This window comes from Meles meles, chromosome 18 (assembly GCF_922984935.1).
Source record: "Meles meles chromosome 18, mMelMel3.1 paternal haplotype, whole genome shotgun sequence".
In the NCBI taxonomy this organism is placed as follows: Eukaryota; Metazoa; Chordata; class Mammalia; order Carnivora; family Mustelidae; genus Meles; species Meles meles.
The window spans coordinates 64,362,475-64,379,610 of record NC_060083.1 but is presented as its reverse complement, the minus strand read 5'-3'; the positions used below and the strand labels follow the sequence as shown (position 1 = coordinate 64,379,610).

Sequence of the window (17,136 nt, the reverse complement as noted above, 5' to 3'; positions counted from 1 at the left end):
GAGGGCCGATGCTGAAGTGGACGGAGGTGGGAGGAGCTGAGGCTCGGGCTGGCTGAGGCTCGGGGTGTTTTCTGAAGCACGAGAGTAATGGCCCTCACTTAGAGTCGGGCCCGGAGTGAAGGGCCGGGAGCACCAGGGCCGCTGGGTCTCCCTCAGGTGAGCTGCCCCAGGACAGGCCCTGACCCCACAGCAGACCCCACAACAAGGCTGCGGGGCTCCCTCGGGTGAGCTGCGCCAGGACAGGCCCTGACCCCAGTCCGGGGCCATGCACACCCGCCCTGGGCTGCGGACCACGCACCACGGCTCCGTCAGACACCGGTCTTTATTCTCTGGAATGGAAACAGCCTGCAGCCCAAAAGTGACCACGGCCAGTAAAGCACATTCTTTAAAAAGCAAAAACAAAACAAGAAATACGTATTTGGCTCCATCAGTTTCCGTCACAAGAAACAACTGATCGGTATGCAGGCGGTGTGCAAAGCCCGGCGCCGGGCGTCCTCCGTGGGCTCCGGGCATACCAGCCGAGCGCAAGGACGTCAGGTGCTTTGAAAAACAGTATGAAATGGCACACAAGGCATTTTAAGACTCTGGAGTTTGTTTCCTATGGACTTTTCTTTTTTTAAAAAAAATATAATAACTTAGTTTGCATCTTACAACATTTCCCATCAGTCAGGGAGCCCTCGGCTGGGACCTCGTGGCGTGTGCCCCTGCGGCCTGAGCCCCAGGAGCCCCGATCCGAGCACCCCATGCCCCCATCACTCCGTGCCCATCTCGCAGGGGTTCAGGCCCCTCTCCTCAGCGTCCCGGTACAGCCTCTGAAAGTCCCTGAAGCGCGGGGCACAGCCAAGCCGGGCCTCCCCGAAGCGCATGTGGCCAGTGAAGAGGAAGTCCCCACGTCCGGGCCGCACACCGCACTCCAGCAGCGTGAGCACGTGGCCCCGCCAGCCGCCACCCTCCGGAGCAGGCCAGAAAACCTTGCCCTTCTGCCGGTAGAGCCGGCTCACATGCAGGTGGATGGTGGACTCCTGCTGCTCCGGGGCATGAGTGACGTTCTGGATAGAGCCTCGGACGACTGCGGAGGCAAGGACACGGGGGTCAGCGGGTCACCGGGGGCATCTGGGACAGGGCTGACCCCGGGGCCTGCGCTCCGGAAACCCCATTAAAAAGAACAATGCACACGCATGAGGCCCGGAGGAGCTGTCCCTGACCCTGCCGCGGGTAAGGATATTTGTCCCCAGCCATGTGAGTGGGAGAAACAGGAGCTAGAAACCACCCGTGCGTCACCCTTTCAAGTTGGAGCAAGACAGGTGACCCCAGTTAGCACACGGGACCTGCGGCGGCTCTGAATCACGGTGGGGCAGCACGGTGGGGCTCGGGGAGGACGAGGTGATGGGCAGGGGCTGGCAGAGCCGGCCCTCACCCAGGACCCTGCTCAGCCCCCAACCCTCACTGTGCAGGACCGCATAGTGCCCTTGGGGCCGGGAGTGCTCGGAGCCAGGCCCTGCTGGGCTGGCTTCCTGTCCCGCCCCAGCACCGCACGCAGCGGACGGCTTCCACCCTCTGCCTGAGAGCGCTGGTGCCGCTGTCGCTAGCGGGCAGAGTCCCTGACCTCAGCCCCTGCCCCCCGCCCCCGCCAGGCTCCCGGGACCCCCGGGGCCGGGAACTCCCGCTACAGAATCTGCAGCGGACCCAGAGGAGAACAGGGCTCTGAGGTGAGGCTACATCCGTGTTTGGAGGAAAATGCTCGGTGACCACCTCACATGGGATTCCTGACCCTCTCCCGGCCTTAGGGACAGGCCCCTCCCGGGGCACAGAGAGTCCTCTCCTGCCCAGGTAGAGAGCCCTGGAAGGTCCTCCAGGCCCAGGCAGGGCTGCCTGCACGTGGTGGGGTGCGAGGACACTTACCGAAGTCGCTGGTGCAGGCGGCCAACAGTACCTCCGCGTCCCCGCAAGGACGGCACGGGGCTGCGGGCAGAGAGAAGGGTCAGGAGTGGAGTCTGCGGGACAAAGGCCCCCTTACGAGCTTGCCAGGTCCTGTAAGAGCTCTGAGCTCGGGGCAGGACAGAGAACCTGAACCTCGGCCACGCGGTGGGGGGCTGACCGACCCAGCAGACACCTCCAGCTCCAGATGTGGCTGTGAAGGGCACGTACCCTGAGGGTGGGCTGGCCTCGGTGCTGGTCCCCACTTGGCCTGCCCGTGCCCCACGGGAAACCAACCTGAGCTGGTCTGAAGCTGCAGGCCTACACCGGCCCAGCGGAAGTCGCCTTCATTCCAGCCTCCACAGCAGCACCCCAAAATGCCGTGACCGGCCACTCACACATCACCTGCTCCCCAGGCTCCCGTCTGCTGCCAAGACTGGCGGCTCAGGGCACCGCCGAGGAGGACCACGGAGGCTGCGGGAGGTCTCTGTGAGCATGGGCACGCTGACACCTGCACGGCTGTGGGAGTCTCTGGCCAGCCAGCCTCCGCCTCCGCACAGCCCTCCCCGGACACGCCCTCCCCGACACTGCCGGGCCCTCCGGCCGCGCCACTGCCTGTGGACGCCCCGGCAGGCCACTTCACAGAAGCCCCACACCGGGCAGCCGGGGTGTGTCCTCCAGCCAAGCCAGGCCTCGCCCCGTGAACTTCGCCCTGGCCTGGCCCACACCCCACCCCTCACCCTCACTTCCTCATGGGGTGAAGCTCCAGACAGAGCGGGGGGGGGCAACCCTCCCCGAGCCCATGGCCCCACTCCTAACTCAGCCCTGGACTTGGGAGGACGCAAACTCTGGCCCTCACTGCACCTTTCAAGGCCTCTAACTCAGATGCGGAGTCCCTTGGGTTTGGCACAAATTCTCCCACTCCGGGAAGGGTTAGCATGAGGTCTTGCTGGAACAAGGCCCCAGAACACCCGTGGCTTTGGCCCTCGCTGGACCTGGCCAAAGCTTACCCTGTCCACACACTGACCAGTCACCCTCACAAACCCGGACCTGGACGCACAGCGAGGGACAGGGCCAGGCACCGGGAGCTGGAGCTCAGAGAGACCCTCCGGGGCCCAGGGCATGAGCCAGCAGGTTCTGTGCCCCTCGGGGCAGCGCAGGGTCTCTGTGAGTCTCTGAGCACTGGCCCTCGCCGTCCTGCTCTGGGATGGATGTTTGTGCCCCAGGGGTCAGAGACCCAGCCCTGGGCACCCCCACAGGTGGGAAAAGGAAGGTCAGCAGTCCGTCCCGAGATGGCCACAGCGCGCCTGTTGGGACCCTCCCGGAGCCATCACCCAGAGGGGAGGGGCCTCAGTAGGGCCCCTGGGGCCCGGCACACAGAGTGTCCAGCGAGGCTGGGCATGAGGCACGGGTCCACACAAGCACTCCAGAGACACATCTCAGACAGGCCACAGAGGCAGCCGTGGGCAGTGAGAGGCCCAGACCACAGCCCGGGTTCAGATCCCTGGCCTGGCTGTGCACAAGTCGCCAGGTCTCTGTGGACACAGGCACTGGGCACCACAAACGGCCAAGGAGCCCGTCCTGTGCGCCGGCCCAGCTCACGCCCCTGGCACCGCAGATGCTCTGACGCCCAGCCGAGGGGAGGGCGGCCACCGGCCGCAGGACTGCCCCAGAAGCCTCGGTCGGCCGGTGCTCACCGGCCAGCTGAGCCAACAGAGTCCCCCTGCAGACTCGCCTCGTGATTCTGAGTTTTACGAAGCGTAGGTCACCGTCTTGGAAAATCCAGTCTGCAGACGCCAAGGGAAGCAATCTGGAAACAATTACGCATCGGAGCTGTGCTCCTAGAGGCTCTGGAAGGCACTGGTTTTGGACACAACGAATCTCGTCTCCTCGCAGGGGCACATGGGGCGGAGGGGGGCAGCCCAGCTGGGCTTACAGTTCCTGGAGAGGGGGTGGCTGAGGATGGACATCTCGGGGAGATTACCCCGGAATGCGCACAGAATGAACTGAAGACGGGAAACACAGGGTCGGGGAGACAGACGGGGGCTACCACAGGGACCTGGGGAGGGGTCAGGGTGCAGGCAGGGAGGACGGTGGGGGGACCCTCGCCAAGGGGGGGGTCAGAGATGGCAACCTATTGTTCTGGCAGGTGGGACTGCCCAGGGACACATGCAATTTCCAAAGCGAAAACTGCCCAGGACGCCTTCGCGCAGCCCATGACAAGTGGAAGGGGACACAGCCGGAACCGGGCCAGTGTGAGCTGAGGCCCAGTAAGGTTCTGGGGCCTCCTTGGGCTATCACAGCAGCCTGTCATGGGTGTCCCCCAAGATGGCCCCAGGGACCCTGGCCCGGGCTGGTCAGCTGCCCCCAAGTCCCATCTCTTGTGCCCTGGGAACTCCAATCCCACCAGCTTCTCCTCCTCGCCTGCTCCCATTCCTCCCTCTTCCTGGTGAGGACACAGGTCCACACCCTTCCACCCCAAAAGGCCAGAGATGGGCAAGATGAGAAATATTATCCAGTAATCACAGTGGCCAGAGAAGCCAGGCAGGAAACAAAGTGACCCATAGGGAAAGGTCCAGTTCTCTCTCCTTTTCTGTCCCTAGGACATAGTGAGGCTTCTTTCACTTTTTCTGAACTTTGCTACTCATTCCCCACAGCCCATTCCAGCCCATCAGGGCCACCACCAAACTCCGAGCCAGGAAGGCCCCCAGTGGAGGGCTCTGCACACACCTGGCCCACCCCCGGCACCATTCACCCCTAACTCATCAAACAGAGCAGTTTCAACAGGGGAGGAGTGATGAAGCCATCAGAACTGGGGACCGAGGCTGCCCACACATCACAAGGCTCCCCGGTTTCCGTGGGCATAACTGCTGTGCGTTCACAGCCGGCACCCGCCCCTCTGGCTGTGGGGCTAAAATGCCACCGCCTTCCCGCCTCATCTGCTCAAGGAGGATCACATGGAGCCCAGAGCTCAGCCCCACACAATGGATGAGGCCAAGCCGGCGAGCCCCTGCTCCTCAGCTGCCTGAGAAGTCATGCAACAGCCGGAACCAGAGTCCTCCTAGGCTGCCCCAGGTAAACCAAGGAGAAGGAGGTCTGTCTCTGCCCCCTAGACCCAGACACAGCAACTCTCAGCCATCCTGCCCAACCCTACTGGACAATGGGGGCTCCTGGTGGTGCCCATTTTCCCAAGGAGGCTGGGACTCTGGGGAGGACGACCCCCAGACTGCCCGGCTGGGTTCCCCTGTGAGACCTCAGCACGTGTCCCCAGAGCGTCATCCATTAGTGCCCCGGATCTGGCCACGTGCCCACCTTTCGGGTCCTGCCAGACTTCTTCCGCACCGTGCAGGGCAGCATGACTCGGGTGCCCTGGTGAGGCCCCCGGAGAAGGAGGAGGGCCTAGGGCAGGATGGGGGGAAGCGAGTCCACCCTGCCTGCAGCGTGGTGCCTGGGTCCCAAGTCCCCCAGCCCGCAGGCAGGGGTCACCTCCCACCGCCCACCCCTTGCTCTGCGCCTGGAGGAGTGGTCTGCCTCTGCATCCTGGCCTCTTCCTGGCTCCCAGAGCTGCTCGCTTCATACCAGGAAGCTGACTTTCAGCTCGGGTGCCCACTAGGTGACCACGTTCACTACAAACACTCCCGAGCGGAAACGTCCCGGGCCGGGAGCCTCTCTTTTCTCAAGTCAGCACAAACTAGAAGCTGTGACTCATCAGGGAGGGAGAGGACGGGGCCCCCAGGTGCCTGGCCCGAGGGCATGTGCACACCTGCACGCCACAGGTGCCCACCCGCCTCCCTAAAGTCTCCCGCAGCTGCAACCAGGGTCAGCGCCGCAGCGAGCCCAGAGCTACACGGCCATCAGAGAGCCGGCCGGGCCTGGCGGACGTCACCGTGGCCAGATGGCTGACATTCCACATTACGTACCCATTCCTCCAGCATTAAGGGCTTAGGGGCCCATCCCCTGATGAAAGGCAAGCACCCCAGGGAGCAGGGACATACCAGTATCCCCTGACCCCTGCTGCCCCCTGTCTCCCGCATGGTGCTAACAAGTTCCTAACACACCGTCCTCTCAGCCAGCGATCACTAGTCGGAAACACCGAATTCAGTGACTGGATTTTTTCACATGTTATTTTTATTGTGAGTTTATTCTAGGTCCCCAGGGTGAGGCTGGGGTCCCCTCTCCCACCCACCCTATAGCTGGTGATCAAGAGAAAGACTGTTGTGGTTAAAACCTGAATTTCACTCAGGTCCTGAGACTTACAGTAGCTTTTACTGTCACCTTCCTGAGTTTGAGCCCTAGTTGAGCATCTGGGGGGTGCAGCAGGAGCCTACCTGGGCAGTCAGGCACTGGGGGGGGCGGGGGAGTCCTACCTGGAAGTCCTACACTGATGTTCTCTAAGAGACGAGTTCATTTTGAGAGACTGAAGTTTTGGGAAGTGATCTGAGCCAAGAGTGCCAAACAATAAAGCGTGGACACCTGTTAGCACACCTGTTTCTCCCCGACTTCAAATCTTTCATTTATCTCCACTAAAGTGTGGAGATTATACCCTTCCTGGGGATGGCCTACCCCCCAAACCAGGTGTTTCTGCCTCAGCACTGCAGACACTTGCTGGAACTGCCCGTGCGCTGTGGGTACCAGCAGCACCCCCGCCTGGCCTGCACCCCTGCCTAGGCATCCCCCGGGCCAGCTGGTTTCCTAGGGAACGCCCTCCGTGGAGCCTGCTCACACCTTCCCACTGCTGGGAGGCACCGTGCTGCTGACCAGCTTCAGAACTGACACCGACGGTGTCCCCACACGCGAGGGGCCTGTGAGGTCACCTGTGCCTTAAAGCAAGGGCGAGAAGTTTGGCCTGGGCTCCTCTAAAAGACAAGGACTTGTGCACCTAGGCAGTCAGGCAGCTGGGCGAGGAGAGGCATGAGGGGTGAGACCTAGGCCATGTGAGAGCTCCTGGGGCCGCTCACCTGTCTTTGGTCTCTGCCTCTGGGACTTTTCAGAGACAAACACTACCCTCCACACAGGGCCCCGCAAAGCCGGCTGCCTGCCTCAAAGGGAAAACGAAGGACAATCTAAAACCAACTCAGTGTCCCCGTGCACACCCCCGTCCCGTGGCTGCTGAGAGCCTCCATCCAGAGTTACGCCCAGGGAGCTTCCCAGGACCCCCAGGGGCATCCCTGCCCTGCCTGGTTCCTCTACCCACAGCCGCTCTCCTGGCACGCTGCTCGTGTCTCCAGTCCACAGGGGATAACCCACAAAATGCCCCCAGAGCCGGGGACCAGCCCCCCCAGTTCAGGCCATCAAGGCCCTGCATTACCCTGGAGCGTGAACCAGTCTTGGCTCCCACCCAGAACTCGCCAAGTCGGAGGCCTGACACCAAAAACACTCAGCCAATCCATACATCAGGAGAAACGCGGGGGCGCCCTTGCCCGTTACAGCCCCCACGGCACAGGAGCCGAGCACGGCAGGGAGCCAGGACCATGGTCTTACCCACCCGCGGCCACGGCCCAGATGCAGTTCCTGAGAACTAACGGGGCACCGGGCGCCCAACATCCCTCCACCCAGTGGGCCGTCTGCGAGCGCCCCGAGGCTGTCCAGGAGCCCCCCACCTCCCTCCCACCGCCAGGGCACGCCACCCACCTGACAGAGCGTGCAGGTCGGAGCCTGCGGGCCGGCCGGTCAGCTCGTACTGGAAGCCCGTGGTCCTCCTGCTGATGTCCTGCTGCGGCGCGGCCTCCACGAAGAGCCCGCCATGCTCGAAGCCAAAGCAGCTCACCCGGCCGGGTCCGCGGTCCCCGTCCCGGACCAGCAGCTTCAGTTCTCCAGTTTTCTCCAAGTAAATGTTGGCCCCCGAGGAGCCTCTGAGGGGCTTGATGCAGAGCGTCAGGAGGCGCGAGGGCGGGAAGGTGTTGGGCCGCACGTTGACGACGAGTGCCCCCGTCGGGTACACCCACTCCACGGAGCCCGCGGAGCAGCGCAGGTACACCTGCTCCACCTCCTTCCGGTGCGCCTCGTGCGTCAGCCCGCTGCGGGGGGACACGTGTCAGCGCTCACTGTGGCCTCTGCCGGCCGGGCGCCCCAGCAGCCCCCACCCACGTGCAGGGGGCCGCCCCCTGTGCCCGGCCCGCCGGTCTGGGTAAGGGTTGCCCACGGCCGCGCCGCCAGGCCCCTCCGGCAGGCCCGCCCTGGAGAGTCGTTGCACGACAGGCCACGGCGGAGGAGGCCAAGTGTGTCCCACACCTCGGCACCCAGGTGCGCTGGCCTTCGGGGGGCACCAGGAGCCTGTGCCCTTGAGGTTCCCTGCGCCGTGGAGGCAAGGACCACGGAGGTGGAACTTCTGGGACATGACAAGGACACGGGACCCTACCACCAGCCCAAGTGCCCGGTGACCGACGGAGAGCTGGGAAGAACGGCAGATTCCCTCCGAGTGTGAGAACAAGGGGCCGGTCTGCTCGCCCCAGTGAGGGATGTGAGCCCCTGCGGGTTGGAGGCTGTTGGTGGGTTTTGTCTTCAGCACCTTCCAGACAGGCATATTTGCATGTTCCCTAGAGTGGTGGCTCGATGGCGCTTTCCTCTGCAAACCTTGGGGCCCCCGGGGGCGCCCTCGGTTGTTGAGTCGGCTCGGGTCATGATCTCGGGGTCCTGGATGGAGCCACCGCCCATTCCCCTGCTCTTAGATTTTCTTTATTTGAGAAAGAGAGTGAGCAAGTGAGAGAGAGAGCACAAGGGGGCTGCCGCGGGGGAGAAGCAGACTCCCAGCAGAGCAGGGAGCCCGACGCAGGGGCTCTGTCCCAGGACTCTGGGACCATGAACTGAGCTGAAGGCAGACGCATCACCGACTGAGCCCCCCAGGTGCCCCCAAACAAATAAAATTTAAAAATAAACCCTGAAGGGGCACCTGGGCGGCTCAGTGGGTTAAGCCTCTGCCTTCGGCTCAGGTCATGATCTCAGGGTCCTGGGATCGAGCCGCGCATCGGGCTCTCTGCTCAGTTCAAGCCATCAGGGAGCTGCTTCCTCCTCTCTCTCTGCCTGCTTGTGACCTCTGTCTGTCAAATAAATAAAATCTTTCAAAAAAATTAAATTAAAAATAAATAAGCCCTGAAACCCCACACTGCCAACTGTATTTTTTTTTAAGATTTTTATTTATTTATTTAGACAGAGAGAGAGAGAGTGAGAGAGAGCATGCGATGGAAGGTCAGAGGGAGAAGCAGACTCCCATAGAGCTGGGAGCCCGATGTGGGATTCGATCCCAGGACTCTGGGACTATGACCTGAGCCCAAGGCAGTTGCTTAACCCACTGAGCCACCGAGGGACCCTGCCAACTGTATTTTTAAAAATAAACTCGAATAGCATGAAAGCCAGAAACAAAGGTAAGGTGAGGGTCCTCGCCAGGGGACAGACACCACGGGGACTGCGTGCAGAAGCCTCAGGGAGGGAGACACAGTGAGTGGACAGTTCGTCTTCCCAAGGAGAAGCTCTGAGTGCCACGTTCGCCTCACTCCCAGTAAACATTAAATAGGAAAATATGAAGTGTGCTACCCTCTTGGTGAAACAGGTCTGGAGCAAAGTCATTACCTTATATTTTCAAGAAACTGAAACCCTCAAAAATGTTAAAGCTTCCTCTACTCCAAATTTTAATGCGAATGTCAGCTTGTGCCGATGGTTACGTCATAGCCACCAAGCAGCCTTGGAACTCAACCAGTGACTTCAACCGAGTGTTTTATTACACGAAATTTGGTTCTGATCGGATCTCAGACAGGTTCACCCACATTCTTAGGATTTTTGTGTATAATAAACAATGCTATATTCAGTGCTCTGGCCTGAGCGAGTTACCAGAAACCATTTCTACAGAGGAGAAAGCACGTAACATATGGTTTGCATTTACCGTTGGTGACTCACGCTCTGGGCTCCAAAAACCCTCACTTTTCATATGACGGCCAGCTGCAGGCTGGGGCTGCACAGTCATCCTGCAGACCACATCAGAGGGAGGTGTCGAGGAGGTGACCCCCCTCCTAACCCCGCTCCCTGCCCCCACAAGGCCCCGGGTCACTCGCAGCCAGCTCAGCCTCAGACGCCTCCCAGGGCCGCACACACAGAACAGACTGACAAATCACAGTCAAATAAAACTCACAAAACTCATCTGACACATACGTGCGGACGAGCATAATTACAGTGCTGTGAGAAAAAATTAGACTAGATGGTGAGTGGTTGACACAGATGACTATAATCAGCTCTGCTCTGATGCAGCCAAAACAAACGTTATCATAGTGTGCCTCCTCTCCTGTCTCCAGCCTCAAGAGGCAGCTGGACACTTGCCCCATGCCCAGACACCAATCCTCAAAGCTCTCTCCCATAAAAACCATCCTGTCCAAGTCTTCACTTCCCTCTCTGTGGGGGGAGGGGGCCCTGGGGCTCCAGGGAAAGGAAAGCCCATACCAGAGGCTTTGGATCCCTCTCACCAAGTCACTTAATCCAAACAGTGGAGGGGGACACCGGGAGGTCCACCCCCCACCCACATCTTGGGCAGGGACAGAGGGAACACGTGTGGGGACAGGTGACCAACCACGGCTCCCCGGGGAGAGGCAGCCCTGAGTGGGGGCTGGGCTGCCATCTCCAGCACATATCAGCCTGGACATCCTGTGTGGTGCACGTGGCCCCTTTTATTCCTAAGCCCCTCGACTAAAAGAGGGCCAGGAACAGCAAGCAGGTGGACACAGAAGAAACAAGGCACCCGTTACTCGCTCTTCGCCTAATGTCTTCCCTGCCCCAGGGAAGGGTCTGCACCCGCCCCAGAGTCCGCGGCCAGCATGGGGCTCTGCTCGGCCTCTCCTCTCATGCTCTCCTGAAGCACGGACACAACCAAGAGTCCCACCGGGCACTCAACACGAAGGCGAGTAGCGTGTGTGATGCGAGACATCGACCCCGTCCAGCAGACCCACCAGTCTCTCGGCCCGGGACCCCAACGGGTCTTTAATGAAGTCAAGGGCTCACAGTCTGTCTGGCTCTTACCAGAAAATCTGGCCAAATCTCTCACCTCTAAGTTCCCAGCACCAGAGCAACCTGGAAAAACGTCTGTTTCTGCAAATTGCTGGAGGAGCAAGACGGTGCCTGTGACGTCACTAATGCCAGCACACCTGCGTCTCAGGCAAAATAAATAACTGGCTTCTGATGGGATGAAGCGAAAAAGGACGGGGAGTGTGGCTCCCTCAGCCTCAGGAGAAATGTGGCTCTAGCCGTATGTGTGGACGAGCATAACTGTGGGGCTTCAGGAAGCTGAGCACACGGACTGCTCCCAGGATGATCTAAACTGGGTTCACGCACCGGTCCCAAAAAGAGGAGTCTGCAAGTATCACTCCCCAGGTGGACACACCTAAGGGGCACCAGCATGGAAAGGACAGCAAATTCCAAATTGATACAGATTTTCTGGAGGGCCCACACCCCTCACACCCACAACCTGGACCACCCGAGGCACCAGGAGTAAGGAGTGGTCTCCTGTTTACAAGTCAGGAGCAGCATTCAGCTCGAGGGAGAAGCTAGAACTGGCATTAGCTTTCATTTCCCCACCCCGCAGGAGAACGAGGCCAGGTGTGAGGGACCCACACCCCTGCCAATGGTGGTGGGAAAGTTCGTGGTCCACCTTTACAACCACAGCCTAATAAAGATCAGGGTGCTGTCCTGCCCCTGCTCATGGGACAGGGATTGCACAACCTCCTGCTTCATTGCCTGGAAACACCCAGAAACGCATTCAGCCTGTCAAATGTGAGTAGCCAGTGCCATAAACAGAAACTCCCTGCCTCTCGGGGATCAGAATCCACCCAGCGCATGGGGACTCGCACCACCCTGTGCTGTCTTTAGAACAGCTCATAAAAACTCATAAATGTTCTGGGGGTCAGCAGGCAGATCAGCACACTCGGGTTCCCATGGCAAGGATCTATCAGCTGATCGGCGAGGCATATTGATAACTGGGGCAGCGATGATCATGCAAAGGGAGCCTTATGTTCCAGGAGTGTGGCCCGGCCCTGTCTTCTCTCCAGCTCTGACTGTGGCAGCCCCTGGCAGACGCTGCCTTTGGGCCGAGTGAGGACAGCTGGAGAGAATCCAGAACCAGGGGTATGTCAGCAATGATGGAGACAGAAGGGTGGCAGGCAAGTGCCCCTGCTTCTCCAGGTGGAGAAGAGGATGCAGACACCTGCTGGATCCAGGAGCTAGCTGGCCCTCAGAAGACTTTATGCCTGGAAGGGGATGCCTGTCCTGGGGATGGGACGGGTCTGTGAGGGAGTGCTGGTCAGAGCCTGAGAGGATGTCAGCCCCTCTGGAAACCCAGGCTCCCGCAGTAGGACCGGGTCTGTTTCTGATCTGTGGAAGGAGGACACCCTAGACCTCAGTTTGGGGGTGCACTGATTCATCCAGCAGAAGCTGCAAAACAGGGGGTTTAATTACCAGCGTGGGGGAAAGGGCAGCCCTGGAAGAGTGTGTCAGAGTCGGAGGCTCCGGGCCAGCCCAGGGCTGGCGCCAGCATTCTCCAGGCCAACCCTCCCCCAGAGCTTCAAGCTCCCGGCCCCAGTCTCAGCTCCTCCAACCCTGCCCTGGCGTGTGCAGGGAGTTGGTGCCGGGGAGGAAGGCCACCACAAGGCCCAGCCCCCGCAGCCCAGGACCCCGGCTCTAGGAGGGGTGGAAAGTGGGGAGCAGGGGACTTGCCAGTGTCCACAGAGACCTGGGTCTGTAAGTACCCAAGCTGACCAGCGGCTGCCCTGCTGACGCAGAGCCCAGCACGCTGGCACACCCCCAGGCTTCTCGGAAAAACTGTCTTCACTCGAAATAACCCCGTGATACCCTCCAGCACGAGGTGTGAGCCAGCGGGAGGCTTCCCACCGGACGTCAAGGCCGGGGCTCGCGTGGAGGCCCTGCTCCATGCAACACCCGCAGGCGGAGAGCCGCGGCGGCCCGGCCCGCGGCTTCCGGGAAGGAGATGCGCATCGCCCTCCGCAAACTCCACCCGCACGGAACTCGGCTTTCCGACTGCGAGCTGCCGGCGCGGGGCTGAGGGCGCCCGGGCGGAGGGCGGTTTCTCGCCCCGGGGCTGTGCCCTCAGGCGCCCCGCCCGCGCACCCTGGCGACCTGCACTCCTTTCTGCTCGTCACACTTGAGTTTGAAACGGTCCTCGGCGGCCGCGGCGGAGGGGCATGGGGGTCGCCGAGCCCAGCGCGCGCTGCCAAGGGCGGCCTGACCTTCACCGGATCCCGGGCGGGGACGGGGCGGGGGCGCCGGCGGGGCGGTCACTCGGCCCGCGCACAGGTGTCCGCCCGCGGGTCTCCGCGCGCACAGGCCCGGCTCCGTCCCCCGAGCCCCGCTCCCTCCCGCGGACCCGCCGGCCCTTCCCGCTCCGCCCCGAGCGCAGGCCCGGCCCCTCCCGCCCGGGGCGCAAGTCCTCGCCGCGGGCAGAGCCGGGAAGGGCCGGAGGACCGACCCCCGCCCGTGCGGGGTCGGCGCGGGGCGAGTGGCTGGCGGGTCGGGACCGACCCCGCGGCGCGGCGGGCGCACCTCCCCCCGGCGTCCTCCCGGCCGGGGCACCCGGACGCCGCGGGCCCTTTTGTTCTGGACCCGGGGGCGGGGGCGACGGGGACGGGACTCGGCGGGGAGCGGGCGCCCGAGTCCCCGCGCGGCCGCGCCCCCGCACGGTCTGCCGGCCCGGGGGGCGCACGCGAAGGGAGCGCGGGGCCCGGGCCGGGGTCTGGCCGCGCGGACTCACCTCCCCTTCCAGCTGCACAGGTCGCTCGAGTACTGCGCGCCCGCGCCGCCCAGCGCAGCGGCCAGAAGCAGCAGCAGCGGCAGCGGCGGCGGCGGGCCGGGGCCCGGGGCGGGGGGCCGCGGCCTCAGCTGCCCGCCGCGCCCCCCGGCCGCCCGCGCCGCGCCCCGCATGCTCCGGCTCCGGCTCCGGCTCGGCCGCCGACCCCGCGTCCGCGCCCCCGGAGCAGACCCGCGGCCGGGCGGGCGGGGCTGCAGTCCCGGCGAGTCACGTCGTGCGCCCACCGCGCCCCCGGCACGGCCGCCCGCCCATCCCGGCCGGGGCCACCCGAGCCGTCGCCGCCGTGGAGCGAAGACCGCCGCGCCCGCCGCCGCCCGAGCCTCTGCCGCGGGCGAGTCCGCCGTCCGGTCGCGGCTCAGCGGGGGCGGGTCCGCCGGCCGCCCCGCCCCGCCCCGCCCCGGGCCCGCCCCGCGCGCCGGAACTCCGCCCCGAGTGCGCGCCCCGCGCCCCGCGTGCCCGGCCGGTGGTCGGGGGGCGGCTCCGCCGGGAGGGGAGGCGGCTCGGGGCACCCGGAGACGGAGCCGCGAGACGCCCCGGCCGGTGCGATGCGGGACCGGGGAGAAAGCCGGGACCCCAAGTGCATGCAGACCCGAGCCGGCGCCCGGCCCGCCGACCCGTCCTCGGCCGCGGTGCTGTGACCCCGTCGTGCAGACCCAGCCGGGAGTGGCCGCTGGGCTGTGGTGGCGGCTCCGGGCCTTGCCGCGGCTGTGTGACCTGTGTCCCACCCGGGATGTGCTTTGCAGAATCGGAGCGTGCTTTGCAGAGGTTCAGACTTGGTCCTGCTCTGCGACTCCCGGGGCAGGGGAGGCCCAGCTGCGGCTGGTGATGAGGCCAACTCACTGTAGAGCGCACCGTGGACTCTGGAGTACCCGCTCCACCGAGCCCTCTGGGCCACAGCTCCTGTGCGTCATGGCCGAGCTCTGCCTGCTGGTCCTCACCAGCCCCACCCCCGATTGGTTGGTACCCGCTTCACCAGCCTCATGCTGGATTCCCCCTGGGGACATCTGGTGCATTGTAGGATTTTAGCTGCATCCTGGCCGCTATGTTCTAGATGTCATCACCACCCCCCCCCACCCCCACCCCCCACACACAGGTTTGGCAACCCATACTGTCCCCAGATACTGACAAATGCCCCCTGTGTGCAAAATCTAGCGCTGAGACCCCTGTCCTAACAGCACCCAGCTGGTGAGTACAGTGTGATCAGGGTGGCTTCTTTCACCAGGTAGTCACTGAGGTCACCATATGCCTAACATCCAGTGAGGGAGACAAGAGGAGAACCAGCAGCCCCAGCTCTGATGGGAAAGGTGTCCTCCTCTGGCTCGAGGGCCTGATGCCAAAAGTCAGGGCTGGGTCTGGTTAGAGGATGCGTGGGGGACTCCAGGTCTCCCATCCTACCTGGTCATCATCCTGAAATGGTGGAGAGGGTCTACCGGGCTGAGGGAGGGACCCATGGAGTTCCACATAGCCACCTCTGTGCTCACAAAAGCAGGCTTTTCTGCTTTCTCCAACACTCTGGTGTTGGTCTGAGCTCCAGAGCCTCAAACAGCATCAAGTGATGGAGAAACCAGACCTTGTTTTCATATTCCTTGTCCAGCCGAGAAACATTTCAGGAGGAATTTCAAGTGAGCTTTGGGAGGGGAGTGACCTCTTCCACAGGTTGGTCTGTACGTTGTACCCTTCTGGTCTGGTCAGAGGGTGAGAAATGTCCTTGGATGGAGGGATGGAATTGTCACCCTCTAGAGAGGTCTCGTCTGCAGGCCCCCAAACAGCTGGAACTGAGAGCAGCCAGGAGCCCTGGGCAGAGGAGTCAGTTACGTTACAGTTGAGGGGTCTAGAGAAGCCCTGGACTGGGAAGGTCAAGCCCTCGGGTCCTGCCCGGGCATAAGAACGGATGTCACCCCAAGGCCCACAGGCAGTTTTGAGGCTGAGGAGTCCGTTCCAAGCTTGGGGGCCTCCTGCAGCCCTCACCCAACCCCCACCCCCTTGGAGCATGTGCCCTGGCCCCTTCCCTGCAGGTACCTGGGTGCTGCGACAAGTGGGTGAAGTGAAACCACTCCCAGGGCCCCTGGGTAGAGGAACCTGCTGGTTGTGAATCTGGAAACTGCAACCGCCTCTCACCCACAGCCGTGTCCACGCAGCTCTGTAGCCCCTTGTACCAAGAGGTCTGCCTGTGGTCAAGCAGCTGCCCAGACAGGGTTATCAGGGCCCAAGGTCCACTCCGGGGCAGGGGCGGCTTTAGGCCCCTCATGGTGCAGGTGCTGAGACTGAGTGCTCCTGGCCTGAGGGACGTTTCAGAAGGCTTCATGGGACCAATGGGCAGAGACCATCTCTGGGGCACTGTGGAGCTGGTTCCCATCCTGGTTCAGGGCTCTGTGAGCTGGAGGACTGCCAGACCACCTGTGCCCAGGTCCACTTCCCTAAAGCTAGGACAATACAGTGGGGCCTACAGGACATGCAGTGGTCAAATCCATAGAACACACGAGACTGAACAGTGCAGCCTTTTGTCAGTAATATGTCAATATCAGCTAATTGATTATAACAACCCTACAGGCTAATGCAAGATGTGAATAATGGGGGGTGGGGGATGTACATCAGAACTCTGCTCTGTTTTTCTGTAACCCTAAAATAGGGAGCCTACTAATTGCGAACAAGAGCTGCTGGAATGCTGCTCATCGACAGTGCTCTTGGACAGGTCCAGCAGGATCTGGGAAGGGCCTGGCCTTGCTGCTCTCAGACCTCAGGCTCTGTGACAGGCCCTCCCTTCTGGGGACACAGGTGCCTCCAGATTCCTGAGGGTCTCCGAAGCAGGAATTTCCAGACTTCTCTCCTGCTGACGAGCCACCAGTCATCTGTGGGGTGGGGCCCCAGCCGTAGAACTGGTTCCTGGGTCTCCGCCCCGCTCCGGGAAGGGTTAGGGTTCTGCCACTCTCAGGGCCTCCTGGGCACATGCGTGCCTGGCAAAGTGGGGCTTCTGACCCCTCCTGATCCTGGGATGAAATATCCCCTAAATGTGTCCCTGGCGTCCGTGGTGTCAGGCTCTCTGGGGGCACATCAGCTTTGGGCCTGGGGACAAGGGTGAGGTAGGCCATGACTGTCTGAGGCTTCCCAGGGACCACTTGCCCCACTTCACCCCCTGGGGCCCAGGCAGGAACAAAGAAGCCCCTGTGGGATTGAATCGGAACCAGAAGGGTCCTTGCCCGCCAGGAACATGGGTCCTCCCTGCAGTGAGGGCAGCTTGGAGCAAGCTCACCCGCAGATGGCTGGGGTCACTTCCCAGGGAGCATGTCTCCAGTTAAACCCGGCAAGAGGCCACAGAGGCACCTGAGCCCCACCACAGTAGGAAGGAAGTGGGCATCGTGGCGTCCAGAGCAACACTCGGGGACTTCCTGCACTCTCTGTCCTCCAGACACCGGAGGGAGTGT

General features: G+C 62.4%; 1 protein-coding gene across 1 annotated transcript; it reads right to left on the bottom strand.

Moving 5' to 3' along the window:
- Positions 1–574: 574 nt before the first annotated feature.
- On the bottom strand, positions 575–14,035 carry METRNL (meteorin like, glial cell differentiation regulator). Its single transcript, XM_045984830.1, has 4 exons — positions 13,658–14,035; positions 7,549–7,934; positions 1,903–1,962; positions 575–1,069 (listed from the first exon to the last, which is right to left on the bottom strand). Exons 1-4 carry the CDS (start codon positions 13,825–13,827, stop codon positions 753–755), a joined length of 933 nt encoding a protein of 310 aa, XP_045840786.1. The 5' UTR covers positions 13,828–14,035; the 3' UTR covers positions 575–752.
- Positions 14,036–17,136: the final 3,101 nt, after the last annotated feature.

Coding starts and splice junctions, on each gene's coding strand:
- METRNL (XM_045984830.1), bottom strand. CDS start 13,827: ATGCGGGGCGCGGCGCGGGCGGCCGGGGGGCGCGGCGGGCAGCTGAGG. Junction 7,935..13,657: donor CTGTGCAGCTGGAAGGGGAG/GTGAGTCCGCGC, acceptor GTCCCCCCGCAG/CGGGCTGACGCACGAGGCGC. Junction 1,963..7,548: donor CGACCTGCACGCTCTGTCAG/GTGGGTGGCGTG, acceptor CTCTGCCCGCAG/CCCCGTGCCGTCCTTGCGGG.